The sequence below is a fragment of the Wolffia australiana genome, chromosome 1 (genome assembly GCF_029677425.1).
Source record: "Wolffia australiana isolate 7733 chromosome 1, ASM2967742v1".
Classification (NCBI taxonomy): Eukaryota; Viridiplantae; Streptophyta; class Magnoliopsida; order Alismatales; family Araceae; genus Wolffia; species Wolffia australiana.
In genome coordinates, this window is record NC_135835.1 from 8,187,177 (window position 1) to 8,201,995 (window position 14,819).

At 44.7% G+C, this 14,819-nt stretch overlaps 1 protein-coding gene across 1 annotated transcript; it reads left to right on the plus strand.

Annotated features, from left to right (window-relative positions):
• Positions 1 to 1,493: 1,493 nt before the first annotated feature.
• On the plus strand, positions 1,494 to 14,771 carry RAP74 (transcription initiation factor IIF subunit alpha RAP74). The gene is made up of 9 exons (XM_078576934.1): positions 1,494 to 1,695; positions 1,947 to 2,105; positions 2,506 to 2,651; positions 2,787 to 3,148; positions 12,813 to 12,928; positions 13,517 to 13,645; positions 13,912 to 14,133; positions 14,215 to 14,385; positions 14,535 to 14,771. The coding sequence occupies exons 1-9, from the start codon at positions 1,516 to 1,518 to the stop codon at positions 14,622 to 14,624; spliced, it is 1,575 nt and encodes a 524-aa protein (XP_078433060.1). The 5' UTR covers positions 1,494 to 1,515; the 3' UTR covers positions 14,625 to 14,771.
• The last annotated feature ends 48 nt before the right edge of the window (positions 14,772 to 14,819 follow it).

Consider the following 14,819-nt stretch of genomic DNA (forward strand, 5'->3'; position numbering starts at 1 on the left):
TAACTTAAAATTTTATTTCAATCTACAGAATTCAATATCTCAATTATGGATAACAAATTATCATTAGATTTGAATCTCAAATTACATGAAAATTTTAGAAATGAAATATAAACAAATAATTAAATAGTAGGATTTCACTAAATAGTAGTGTTTACATGTAATGTATCATATAATGCAATAATGGAAAATTTATTGATCTAATAAAATTAAATGAATGTTCAAATAAATCTACTCACGGGCAAATATTTACTCTTTTCTGATTTCTTGACAAGCTCCTGTCATTGTTTCAGAAAAATGAACTAGGTTCCTGAAAAATGAAATATTGACAATCTGTTCCCCATTGCACCTAATGAATTATTCGGATTCATATTTAATTAATTGAATCGTATCCGGTCATGGGTTCCGTCATTCGCATAACTTCTCTGTTGATGATTAAGCTTGAACTCGACAATGGAACTTGACAATTTTAATTAGGGAGTCTAATGTATACTGCACTTCAAACCTTGTGTACAATCCAATTTTATTGGAAAAAAGAAAGGCAAGGGGATAAAGATAAGAATGAAAGGATATAAATTGACAAGGTAATTTGTGATTTCTTCTTATTATCCTTTTTTGTTTCCCTGTCTTTGCAAGTCTGCATCACAACTGGAACTAGTAGCAGTTGCTGATATACTCAGAAGGTCAATCCATCTAGAATCAGATTGTCTTAAGTATGACAGGTTTCAACCTTGCATGTCTAGTATATTTAATTAACATATCTAGCCAGCAGATTCAATCTTTGAAAAAAACCTATTTGTCTGATTGTAGTGCTAGACTTGTCTTAAATTTGTCAATCTGCATTTGTCTGATCCAATTTTTAATTGTCTTGATCATAATAGGCTTGGGAAAACCAGTAAACCCCAACTGAATTAGATTTAATCTTAATTAAATCCAATTTTCATTTGACCATGTTGATCAACTCAGACATAGTTGACTAGGATGATCCAATCTTTGAGCAAGCTCTTTGGCCAATTGCTTTACCCAACCTGGAGTCTAACTGACCTCTCTGGGGTTGATGTGGCCAAATCCTATGTGATACTCCAAAAAAAGCCCAATATGAAGCCAAAGGTTGATGGAGAGTATACAAATGGATGTGATAACTCGTTTGGATACAAACAGGCCATCATTCTATTTTTAACATCTAATTTGACTTTATCAAGTGATAATTTAAATTAGAACATAATCTATACTCTTTAATTTTCCCCAGGCTTAATGCTACTAGTAAATATAAATTCATTAATTTGACCAAGTCTATGTTTACAGAATTATATGTTGATAGAAAATAGTTATGCTATCATCTTTAATTAAAACAATATTGATTTCTATCTGGTGCCTCAGGAAAATACTTGATTTGAGATTAGTTTGAAACATGGGCCTAATCCACTGCTAAATTTTGGCCCATTGTGGAGAAGAAACTGTTTAAATAACGGGACTTTCGTTTTTTCAGAGGGGTTTTGCTACTTTGATCGGGCGAAAATGGCTACTTCCTCGATCGATCTGCTGCTCAAGCCGTCGTGCGGCGGCTGTGGCTCCACCACCGATCTCTATGGCAGCAATTGTAAGCATATGACGCTGTGTCTTTCCTGCGGGAAAACCATGGCGGAGAACCGGGCCAGGTGCTACGAGTGTGGCGCCACGATCACTAATCTCATCCGAGTGAGTCTTTCCTCACTCTAATTCAGCTTTTCTACATTCTTCGGGATCTTGTACGCGATAATTAAGAAATTTAGAGATTGCGAGATCGCCTTTTCTGCTGGCTTTTAATTTAGGTCGTATTTCGAGTGACTTTCTGGGGAATTAGAGTGCTGATTTGTGACCCATCAAACGGAGATAACTTTCTTGCGCGCAGGTGTATAAAAGATGTAATTTTTAATTGATTTTTTTTCATGATTTTTTTTTTCTCTCAGGAGTATAATGTTCGAGCTAGCACTAGTAGCGATAAATCTTTTTCCATAGGAAGATTCGTCACTGGTGTACCGCCTTTTTCGAGGAAAAAAAGCGCAGAAAATAAGTGGACTCTTCAGAAGGAAGGGCTACAAGGTCGACAGATGACGGATGGTCTCAAGGTTCTACATGATACTTCTTTATTGAATGGCAATGCCTCTTTTTTATTCGTGCATATCACACTTTTGGCGTACTGACTCTGATTGATTCGAAGGGGGAACAGAAGACCCCGGATTTTACGATCTAATTTAATTTTGTTTCAATAAAATTTTAGCATTTTATTTGTTTAATTTGATTGTTTTCTAGAGGAATATTGAGGACATGACTGGTTAGATATTGCATTACTTTGACGTGTTATTTATAAAGGTGATGTTGAACTTTGTATATTTTATCTTGTATAATAGAGTAATCTTCTCCCTTTGTAGAGAAAGGGAGAACATTGTTATATTTTATCTCTCTAAAAACCTTTCCTTCGTTTTTAGAGAAACATTTGCCCTGTTAATAGTTATTTCCCTTGAACAGGATAAATTTAAGAATAAACCATGGCTCCTGGAAGACGAGACTGGTCAACATCAGTACTCTGGTCAGCTTGAAGGTACTCAGACCGCAACATACTATCTCTTGATGATGCAAGGAAAGGAATTTGTTGCTACGCCTGCTGGATCGTGGTAATTATGCGTACTTTCTTATAGGTCCTGGCCTATAATTGTCAGGATTTTGAATTGTTTTTTACATGACCATGGGTTAAATTAATTTGAAGTCCCAGAGAAGTATATCTTCGAAAATTTATTTTCTTTTGTTAGGTACAACTTTAACAAGGTAGCTCAGTATAAGCAACTGACATTAGAAGAAGCTGAAGAGAAGATGAACAAGAGAAAGAGCAATGCAACAGGTTATGAGAGGTGGATGATGAAAGCTGCAACCAATGGGCCAGCGGCATTTGGTGAACATAACACCGATGTGTTAACTAGCTCGAAAGCTGAAGTAAGTCGGCCTAGGAAAGGGAAAACTGATGAAGATGGAAACCTCTCAGATAAGGCCGAGGAAGATCAGGAGGAAGAGGAAAGTAGAAAGAGTAGGTTGGGTCTCAACAAAAAGGGCATGGAAGATGACGAAGATGTTACCAAAGGTGACTTCGACTTGGATGACGATGATATCGAAAGGGGTGAGTTTCTCGTGTTTCAATGGAATTTACCTTCATGTATTTCTGGCTTTCCGTTTGTTGGTTGCTCTCTGTTTCCAAGAGGCCATTTGATGGAATCTACAAATAACATCACGTTCACAATTATGATCTTCTCACATTATTTAGCAACATTATTATGTCAGAGATGTTTTGAAAGATGTTCTGTCTTGGAATTTTATGCAGCATATTTACTTAATCAATATTGGGAGAGCATAATTTGGATATTACTATCGTTATAAAATTACATGTTGTGGAAATTATTGGCAGATGCAAAGTAAGAACCTGACGTTGAAATCATGACTTAAATTTTGATAACAAGATCATTTCTGAGATTTATTGTATTTCAGGGTGCTATAAAAAACTCATGTTTTTAAGGTCTCTTGATGTATTACTGGTTTTCTATGTTATCAATTTCCCTCTAAATGAGGGGCTATGCTTTTTACTATGTTTTTTCTTTTTTTAACGCCCTTCTAATATAAATTTATTCAGCCCATTTTATCAAACAACTTTATTCTGGACTTTTGGCTGATCCGATGAGAGAGATAGGAGGCTAGGCTACATGAGGAGCCTCCTGCCCTCAGAGAAACCCTAGAAATTCATTAGACAGATAGAACTTTTACCTAAAACCCACTACTATTTTTGGGAGTGACATTTTAAAATGGTCAATCACACAATCAAAGCATTGGCCTTCCTGTGGTCAACTCTGCGGCCAACTCCCAGTCATTGCTGAGGTTTTCTGCTGCAGTCAACGTCACACTCAACTCCTTGATCAATGCTGCATTCCATGCTGTAGTCATAATTCTTGGTCACTACCAAGTCAATGCCAGTGGTCAAAACATGAGTATGCTGATGTCTGCTGCGATCGATGTTGCAGTCTACTTTGCAGTCCATGCTGTCGTCAACAGGCGCAAACTTTTTGCAATTGAAGTCTATAACCAATGTGCAAGCCCTTTGCTGCAGCCAACACCACTGTCAAGTCTTGGTCAAGGCCAAGGCCCGCCGCCAGGGTCTATGCTGCAGTTAACGGCTGCAATATCTGCTAGTTATGCTCGAGGTTCTTTGCCATGCTCTCTACTATGGTCAGCACCACGATTTGAGTGAGGTCGATGCTGATGTCCTTTGCCACAATCAATGCCCAGCCATATCCAAGGTCAACTCTCGGTCAATGCCACAGTCATTCCTGTGGTCAACGCATTGGTCAACGTCTGCAGCCAATGCCGCGGTCTCCACTGATTCTTTGTATCTCCTGGGTCTTTTGGTACTTTCCCTGTATCCGGGGATACAGGGAGAGTAACTCAGTAATGGTAATCAGCCAGGTGTTGCCGCTGCCTCAGAGTGGAGATGGTCCTTGGGCACCACTTTTAGCCAACATGGCACTGATCTGGCACTGGCATTATAACCATGCAGTCTAAAGTTGACATTTTATCGCGGTGACATAAGTGTGTTGATCCATATGATGCCCGTGAACATCTTGTTGGATAGACACGTATACCTTATGTCATAGGTTCAAACACATTTCCTAACAAAACACAAACGCCTTGAACGCTGGTGCTATTCCCTTCATCAAAGTAATTATCTTCCATATAAATTGTTGAAGATCAGACCAAATTTTTCAGCCTTGAAATTCTATATTAATGACCGAGACCTCCTAATGGTCAAGGAAAAGGTTAGAGAGCCAGGGGCTATTAAGATATTCAACCCGAAAGTCCCCTTTCATCATTTGGAATTTCCAGGTCACTTGTGCCTTTTAGAAGTCTAGTGAAACCTTAAGGAGGTGTATCTGTCAAGTGAGGAAGAAGGAAGATAATGACATAATCTCAAGTGAGTACATGTGTGGGTATATATATACCCTAGGAGAGAGAATGATAAGAGGGCTAATGGGCTTATAGAATAGGGCCCATTAGCCCATGAGTATTAGTATCTCACTAACACCCCCCCGCAAGCTAAGTGTGGATGTCATCCATGCCGAGCTTGGACTCTGCACGCTGAAGGAGAGGTCGAGAGAGTCCCTTGGTGAGGACATCAGCAGCTTGCTCAGCGGATGGAACAAATTCCAGGTCAAAGATGCCCTCGTCCATGCGCTCCTTGAAGAAGTAGCGGTGGAGTTCCATGTGCTTGATCCGGCCCTGTTGACCAGGGTTCTTTGCCAAAGCGATTGCCGACTTGTTGTCGTAGTAGAAGTGGATCGGGCCTGAATACTCCACACGGAGTTCATGGAGGATCCCGTATATCCACTGGCCTTCAGAGGCCCCTTCGGCAAGTGCTCGGTATTCGGCTTCAGCACTGGAGCGGGACACTTTGTCCTGTTTGCTGCTCTTCCAACTGACAAGACTGCCGAAGACAAAGGTACAGTACCCCGTGGTGGAACGACAGTCCACAACTTGACTGCCGAAGACAAAGGGAGAAGGTGAAGGTGGAGGGAGCTCACACGACCTCTCAGGGGAAGGCACGGAAGAGGCAGACGGGGCGGGAGCGGGAGGCGGCGACGGTGGGGTAAGGGGTCCCACAAATGGCTAGGGTTCCAAGGAAGGAGTCGACGAAGCTTCATCTAGCGGAAGGCGTGACGAGGTAGATTCACCGAAATAGGGCTCATGCTCGGCAAAGGTGACATTTGCCGAGATGAAGAACCGCCGAGACGGAGGGTGATAGCAACGATAACCTTTCTGGAGAGACGCGTACCCGACAAAGACGCACCGAAGAGCTCTAGCATCGAGCTTCGTGCGAGAGGGAGCCGTGTCGTGGACGTATGCCTTGCACCCGAAGATGCGAGGTAGAAGTCCAGTCCGCAGCGAGAGGTGGGGAAAGCCGTGTTCAGGCGATCCAGGGGGCTGACAAACCCGAGGGGCTGGGGGGGGAAGACGGTTTACGAGATGGGTACTCGTTAAGACCGCCTCACCCCAATACGCCCACGGAACAAAATAGTTCAGCAGAAGGGTCCGGGCGGTCGACGTGACATACCCGATCAGACGTTCGGCCATACCATTCTGTTCAGGGGTCGCCACACAGGAGGACTCGTGGAGAATCCCATGATCAGCAAAATACTTGGCCAACTCAGCGTTGACGAAGTCCCGGGCGTTATCGGAGCGGAAGCGCTGGATACCCCGGTTAAACTGAGTGCGAACCATGGTGCAGAAGTGACGGATCGTCGGTGCGACCTCAGACTTGGCGGTCAACAAGTATACCCATGTGTAGCGGGTGGCCTCGTCAACAAAGATCTGAAAGTAGCGGTGGCCCTTGAGACTGGCCTGCGGGGCGGGTCCCCAAACATCACTGTGGATGCGAAACAATGGAGTCGATGAGTGCGAGGTGGACAGAGAGAAAGATGAACGACGGTGCTTGGCCAGCTGACAGGCTTCGCACACAATAGTCTGAAGGTCCAAGCCAGTACACATCGAAGGAAATAGGCGCCGTAAAACAGAAAAGCGGGTGACCCAGCCATTGGTGAGCCAACTGGAGACGTCCCATGCGCTGCGCATCGGCCGGTCGGAGGTGGCGGTGAAGCAGAAAGCACCGAGAGCGACCCCCATCGTCCAACAACAGCAGCCCGTTCTCCTGCCTAATCGGTGTAGTCCGGCCCACCTTGTCAGACAGAAACATCCCGTCAGGTTGGAGGTGAAATGAACAGGACAGACTGTCAACCAAACGCTGAGGGGACATAAGGATGGCTCGCAGGGCTGGGACATGAAGGACGTTGCGGACTACCCCGAGACCATCGACAAAAACGGCCCCAATACCAGCCACACGCAACCGTCCACCACCGGCTGTAAGGACGGTACGGTTCCCACTATGCCTTTCGTAGGATACAAACCGGTCATTGAACGGGGTCATGTGTTCGGTTGCCCCCGAATCAAGAACCCAGCTCGTATCCGATACGAGAGGCGAGTGGATAGCCGTGTGACCACAATACCACTGAGCAGACGGAGAGAAAGAAAACGCACCAAATCCACCAAAGTGTGCCGTGGACTGAGTCGGAGTCTGCATGGTAGCCACTTGGTCACGGAGACGGGCCAAATCAGCTTGGAGTTGCGCTATAGTCGTGGGACTGGTAGAGGTGGTAGAGGTGTAGGTGACCATAGCTTTCCCTTCGGTGGCCTCTTTCTTCTTCCGGTTGTCGTACTGACGCTTCTTGCACCACTTGCGAAGATGCCCAGGCTTGTTGCAGTATGAACAAACCAGCCCGGAGGGTGCCGCCTCCGCGGTGGGAGCAGGAGCTGGAGAGGGAGGCCGGATGAGGAGTGCGGTCGAGTCACGAGCCGCCTCCGGGGAGAGGGTGCCAAGAAGCTGAAAATGGCTCTCCTCTTCCTGGAGTTCCTTCACCAAGTCGTCAATGGTAGGAAGGCCTTCCTTGCGGTGTAGAGCACGGCGACGAGTGTCATCGTACTCCTTGTTGAGACCATGGAGGAACCCCAAGAGTCGTAGGCGAAGAGTGTTCTGGAATGACTTGCACGTCGGATCATCCGTCGGCAAGTAGTAGTCCACTTCGTCCCACAACTTCTTGTGTTCCAACCTATAGTCCGAGATGGACATTGCGCCCTGGCGAAGGTTGCTGGCTTTGGCTACTAGCATAAAGAGGCGCCAGTTATCCCCTTCTCGTCCGCAAAAGGTGTTAGCCTGGTCCCAAAAGCCTTTCACAGTGGAGCAGCGAGGGAACCGTTCACGTAACGGGGGTGCCAGGGATGTCGTGTAGAGCCAGCCGAGTACAAAATGTTCTTCGGCTTCCCACGCAGCATAGTGTGGATGAGTCGGTGGGAGAGGAGCTTGCGTACAGTGCTTGAACAATTGGCGAGCTTTGAGAGTGGTCTCGACAAAATGACGCCACTGTAGCAAGTTCGGGCCCTGAAGACACGCCGAGTCGGGAACCAAAGGCAGGGAATGAGTAACCTTGTGTGACAAGGGTTCTCTCTGAAAATCTGCATCGGTGAAGCCCTCGGCGGTGACAACCGGTTGACAAGTCTGGCCCGTGGAGTAAAGTTCCTCCGACATTGGAACTGCGGCGGTGGCTGCGGCTATGGCTAGTGCTGCGGCGGCGGCTGCGGCTGTGGCTGCACGGGCGGCTGCGGCTGTGGCTGTGCGCGCGGGCGCGGCTGCGGCTGCGGTCGCGTGAGTGGCTGCAGCTGTGGCTGTGCGCGTGGCGGCGGCTGCGGCTGTGGCTGCGCGTGCGGCTGCGGCTGCGGCTGTCTTGTGCGCGCGCGGCTGCGGCTGCGATCGTGCAGCTGCGGCTGCGTGTGCGGCTGCGGTTGTGCGCGCGGCTGCGGGGGTTTCTCCGGAAGCTCCGCGGGCTGGCTACAGCTCGCGCTGTGGCAGATCCGTCGGTCACGCTCCGGGTTCGCTAAACAGCGAGAGGGTGATGTCAAACCCTAGATGGAAGAGCTCTGGAGCTATGATACCATGTCAAGTGAGGAAGAAGGAAGATAATGACATAATCTCAAGTGAGTACATGTGTGGGTATATATATACCCTTGGAGAGAGAATGATAAGAGGGCTAATGGGCTTATAGAATAGGGCCCATTAGCCCATGAGTATTAGTATCTCACTAACAATATCGATTCATGATTAATGTCACTGTTGAAATAAACGACAGTTCAACTTGATGAGTCTCCATGAACCTGGTTCAAACCTGAGAGAAAAAGAGGAGAAGAGAAAGGGTCATAGGGAAGGGTGAGAGTGCAAAAAAGATGGCAAATTTTGCAGGGATCTGATGCAAAGCAACGCAATCCGCAATAATCAATCAGTATATCAAATGCAATTTTATGTACCAATTCAACATCGTCTTGCTGTGAGCATCCAAACCGCCTTCAAGAAGCTAGGAAGAACCCCTGCTGGCCGGTACAGTCTCCTCCAGCAAGCGAACCGGATAGAGCCTCTTGCCTCAAGAACTCTGTCTCCCTTGCAGATGATCTCAATCAGCAGCGTTAGCCCTCACAGTAACCTTGATCCGCCTCCCCACTTCCTCTTCCATAAACTTCCAAGAAGACGACCTCCCCTCACTGTAGCCTTCCCCCTCCCCACTCCCTCACAAAAAAAAGAAAAAAAGAAAAAAAAACCCCAATTGGGCTTCATGACCATTGGAGTCAACACAACTCTTGTTAACTCATTCCGTCTTTCTTCTTATGCTTTCCATGGGATCGTAACAGGATCACATTAAAGTCTTTGGATTTAGATATTTCAACGTATGTGAGAGACTTTTGTGTGTTTGATATGATCTGGAGCTGGGTCTAGAGCGAAAGAAAATCCAGACAAACGAATGGGTTCATTACGGAGGCCCATCCGTAATTAATGGGCTTAAGTAGGGGCTACGTAAGCCCCTACTTAAGATGTAAGTTGCCCTAGCCCCCATCCTCATTTGGTCATAACTCCTCTCCCTCATGCTCATTGGCTCAACAGTGCCCCGCCCCCCTGAAAATTATTGACTGGTTCGCTGGTGGTCTTTTGCCATCCCTTTTACCATGCACTTTTCTCTCTATCCTCCCTCTTCTGAACTTACCACAACATTGGATCAACATGGTTGCTTCATATTGGACTAAATTAAAACTCCAGAGCCACATCTCATGGTTATCTTATGAGTTTTTTTAGAAAACACTGTGTAGCATTCGCGCAGGAACTGTGTAGAACAATGACTTAAGTCTACAAACCTTACTCTACATGAAACAGCCAAGTCCTGAATCCACATGGCTAGCTTCTTCATCCCTTGAGTCCACGAGAGAGATGTGCTTGAGTCCAGAGTCGATATGCACTGGAGCACTCTCTCAGAAGAACTTTCAGACAAGAGAAACAGGGTTTAGGCCTCTACTCTTGTGTTCTTCAAGGTATCTAATGTGAACACTCATGAAGAAAATGGATTACTTCTGCTTGTTCTTCAAGGTTTCAATTGGGTCTTATATAGGCCTCTAAAGGCACAGGTTCATCCAAAGGGGAACTTAAAATATAGGGAAACAAGAACATTAACAAGAAAAAAACACAAGATCAGAAACTTGACGGAGTGTGCTCTGTGCACGGGGGGTGAAGAAGACTGCTCTCAACTGTTCCTTGAGTCCCCATTCGCATGGGTGATTTGGGCTGCGGCCAGAAGGCTCCATGGGTGGATGAATCTTCAGACAGGCCTTTCTGGGCCTCTCTCAGGATGTAATTTTCAAGAAAGCAGAGTGGAGACAAGGATACTTGCAGTTCTCTGGGCCACCTTGAGATTGTTTTCCATGGAAGAACAGCTTTGACAAATGTGTCATTCACGAAGTGGAGGGTGTAATTTTCATAAAACGAGATTGTTTTATACTGATTTAGAAGGACATGAATTGTGAAGGGACCTGTGATAAGTCTCTCCCGAGGATGTATCAAACAAAGAAGAGGAGATTGGGTAATCCTACGTGTGCGGTCTGATCCGGCACATGTGATCATTTGAATAATAAGCGCGGGAAAAGGCACGGAGGGAAGAGGCTTTAAATAGAGAAGAAGTATCAAAGAATGGGGCATGAAGAATATCTGAGAGTTACATCGGAGTGTCGGAGATTCTCCCCGCTGTGCTGCGTCGCCGATTCGGGCCAGCTTCCTCGCCATCTCAAGGGCAGCTTCTCTCCGGATCTGTCCTTATCTTCACTTCTTCTTGTTTCTGTTGAACAATCTCGTTTGTGTCGCCGATCTATCTACTTCAAGATATCTGGATTCAATCGAGCGTCGTTGTTATATCAAGAAGTAGTAGCAATACATATCATATCCAGCATTATTGTGGGTAATTGAGCGGGACCTTAACATTTTTGGTATCAGAGCCACGATTCTGTGGTCTAATGCTGCAAAGATTTCCTGACTGATTAAACTTTCTGTGAGGGCATTGAGAAATCAGCAAGCGAAATTTCAAGCAGTTTTATTCGTTTCTTGATCTTCCAAGTATTATTGATCTCATCCGGAATTCTGTTATATTGTATTTGAGCCGAGAAATTCCAGTGATTCATGGCCGCCGATCTGGAAGAGAAACTTGAAGCGCTCGCAGCTCGAGTTGAGGCCAATCAGAGTCGTGTAACAAACGTCTTGGAGCATATTATGCAAGATATGGCTTCTATGAGCGTGCAGCTGAAGAACAAGGCGCCTGTTACTGGAAATTCTAATTCTTATGAGGAAATTCCTCATCACCCACCGGAGAGGAGAACCGATTTCTTTTGCAGGTTTAAAAGAGGTGACCTACCTGTATTCAGTGGATGCCAGCCAGAAACCTGGTTAAAGACTGTTGAAAGATTCTTCCGTTTGCATCCAATGGCCGACCACGACAAATTACATTTGTTGGCACTCCACATGGATGACTCAGCTCTCACTTGGTTCATCCATACAGAGGAGAGTTTCGGGATGTTAACTTGGCTAGATTTTAAGAATCACTTTGAAGGAAGATACGCCTAGGCTGTTCATGTCCTGCATCGACAGCTTTTTGAAGTTCAGCAAAAGAAGTCGGTAAGTGAATATAGGACTGAATTCGAAGCAATTATAATTCAACTGCCTTTGGTTGCTCCAGAGATTAAGGAGAGGCCTATCTCTGTGGGTTATTACCTGAAATCAGGACAGAAGTGCTCAGGTACAGACCGTATGGCTTGAGAGAAATCATGGACTTATCCTTGAGAGCTGAAGCGGATCTTGGCATTTTATATCGAGCCTGGCAGTCAGTACCTCCCTATGCGGAGTTACCTCAAGGCACTACTTCTGGTACATGACCTGTTATGACGAATACATATAAGGTCAACACGACTTCTACCAATCAGTATAAGCCAGTCAATAACTTTGTTCCACTGCCCTCAAATCCTCAGAACACTCTCAAAAATAGTAGATTCGATCGATCCGGAGGAAAAGGAAATTTGTGAATCACAGACTCTGAATATCAGCAAAGAAAAGACAAAGTGCTTTGTTATTATTGCAATGACAAGTTTACGGGTCACCGCTGCAGGAAGAATCTGAACTTGATTCTGATCCGAGAAGGAGATGAATTGTCAGGGGACGGTGATCCTGGGGAAGAAGAGGGCTTGATGCAAACCAACGAGGAACCTATCACTCAGGGGGCACTATTTCTGGCAAGAGTAAACCTTAGACAAGCTCAAAGACAGGCAGCTACTGGGGCATTAAAATTGTGGGGGTCTATCAAGGGTTCCAATGTGGTAGTTCTGATTGATGGAGGAGCCACCCACAACTTTATAAACCCTGCGATATCGAGCACCCTGGAAATTCCCATATTAGCAGGCCCCCGTTTTGATGTGATGTTAGGTGATGGTTATTTGAGATCCGTCGCAAGGAGTATGTCTCAATGTGCATCTCTATTTCCATGGAAGAACAGCTTTGACAAATGTGTCATTCACGAAGTGGAGGGTGTAATATTCATAAAACGAGATTTTTTTATACTGATTTAGAAGGACATGAATTGTGAGGGGACCTGTGTGGTTTTCCTTGTCACTCTTGTTGATATCTCTTCAGAATTAATTTAAACAGCGATTTTGGGTGATCTTCCTTTTTCTTCAAAAAAAATTCAAAATGAATACGTGTTAAAAGCTCCATCAAAAGCGGCTTATCTTACTAATAAGTCCCTGACCTTATAAAAAAGTAAAGTTATATTAGTAGATACATATGATTCTGATCACATTCATTTCTCATCTCAATCTGTGGCTACTACTGATGTCAGGAGATGACTGGGAACACGAAGAGATATTCACTGATGATGATGAGGCCGTGGGCAATGATCCGGAGGAACGAGAAGAGTTGGCGCCCGAAATTCCGGCTCCCCCAGAGATCAAGCAGGTTCAATATCGATTCGGCCTCATAATTCATCTGTTCTCATGCTACAACGTCAACTGCATTTTTTGGCATTGGAGTAACTCGATTTGCCTCCTTGTGTAAACTCTTATGGTATTGTGGTATCGAGACATTAAATTTAAAATGAACAGATTTTCTGCCTCTCCATACGATTTTAATAAATTGATTTTACTATGCCGTTGATCTTTATCTTATCTTTCATTGTTGGCATCAAAGGAATTGTAAACCTATATTTTGGTGATTCTATGTTCCACGAGCTTGCTTTATTTTTTCTCATGAATTTATTTTCTACTAGGGTTAGAGGAATGATATGAGAATGACAACTTGCTATAGTCATTGTCATTGTCATGCAGGATATCTGAGGGGGAGTCAACAGACCGAGGGTCATATTCTGAAAATAAAAATTATGTAAATTATATTTGTCATCCTGTCATCATTATCATTGTCCTTGTCATCCTAGCACAGACAAATGAGGAGGTTAATAACAACTCCCTTCATCATCATCTTGAATGCTGAACCCTGTTTTCAACTAGCGATCTTTTTCCATTACATTATCTGCACATGATTTTGCAGGATGACGATGAGGAGGGTGAGGAGGAAGGAGGGTTGAGTAAGTCTGGGAAAGAACTGAAAAAGCTGCTCGGGCGGACTGCAGGGCTGGAGGAGTCAGAGCCAGAGGATGAGGAAGATGATGATGATGATGTAAGTCTTCATGTGTTTGTAGTTTTTTCGTACAGTGACAAAATTGTTTTCTGCATCCAAAAAGCTGTCGTCCAAAGGAACAATGATGAGAGCTGATGAAGTGACAGAATTGTCATCGTCATCCTGACAAGGACGAATGACAGGAACGATGATGGCTGCCATCATCCTTTCATTATCATCATGAGGGGGGACGGTGAACAGTGTCTGTTTAAGTTTGTGTGAGTTTTTTGCCCAGAAAATTAATCCTTATTGGGTCTGATGAACAGCTGGATGATGATGTTGGCCCACCATCTCCTGTGCTTGCCCCAAAGCAAAAGGACCTCCCCAGGGAAGAACCCTCTGAAACAACTCCTTCTAAGCCTGCTCTCTCAATGGCGTCAAGGGGTACCCCACCTTCTGCTAAGCCGTCAAAATCTAAGAGGAAGCTCGGTGATGAAGTGAAACCTTCAGTTGGAGGCGGAACTGTTAAAAAGATCAAGACAGAAGCTGTAAGATCTAGGGTTTGAATTATTTTCTATTGGGTGTTTTACCTATTATTTTAATATTTTATTTGATTTTTACTGATCCAGGAATCAAGGTCTCTGTCTGCTAAGGAAGAACTAGCGTCCGGATCGAAGCCCAGCGCCGCCGCCGGTGCTCCCGTCACAGAAGAAGAAATCAGATCCGCTCTGCTGGTTATGTCCCCTGTTACGACCCAAGATTTGGTTGCAAAATTCAAACCTAGACTTCGATCATCGGAGGTAGGTTTTTCATATGGTTAAATCTAAAATAATTATTATTTTGGAAAGAAGAAGTTATTTCACGCGATTTCTTCCTGCCAGGATTAATTAATATCTTTGATAAATTCCTCATATTTAGATTCTAGGAGTGATTCGAATTTCTGGTGCAGGATAAGAAGGCCTTCGCGGATATTTTGAAGAGGATATCAAAGATACAAAAGACAAACGGAGCCAACTACGTCGTGCTGAGGGATAAATGACTCTTATGGGTTGGCCCCTCTCTCTCTCTATTCACAAGAGAGAACCCCTTGTTGACCCAAAAACAAGGACCCTCAGCCATCCTAATTTTTAAAGAGCTTGCTCTTCTACTCATTGGTCCTATCTAAATCCATCATTTATTTTCAAATTATCTCATCTCAAGTTGGAAAACATAAACATAAATAACCAGGCATCCT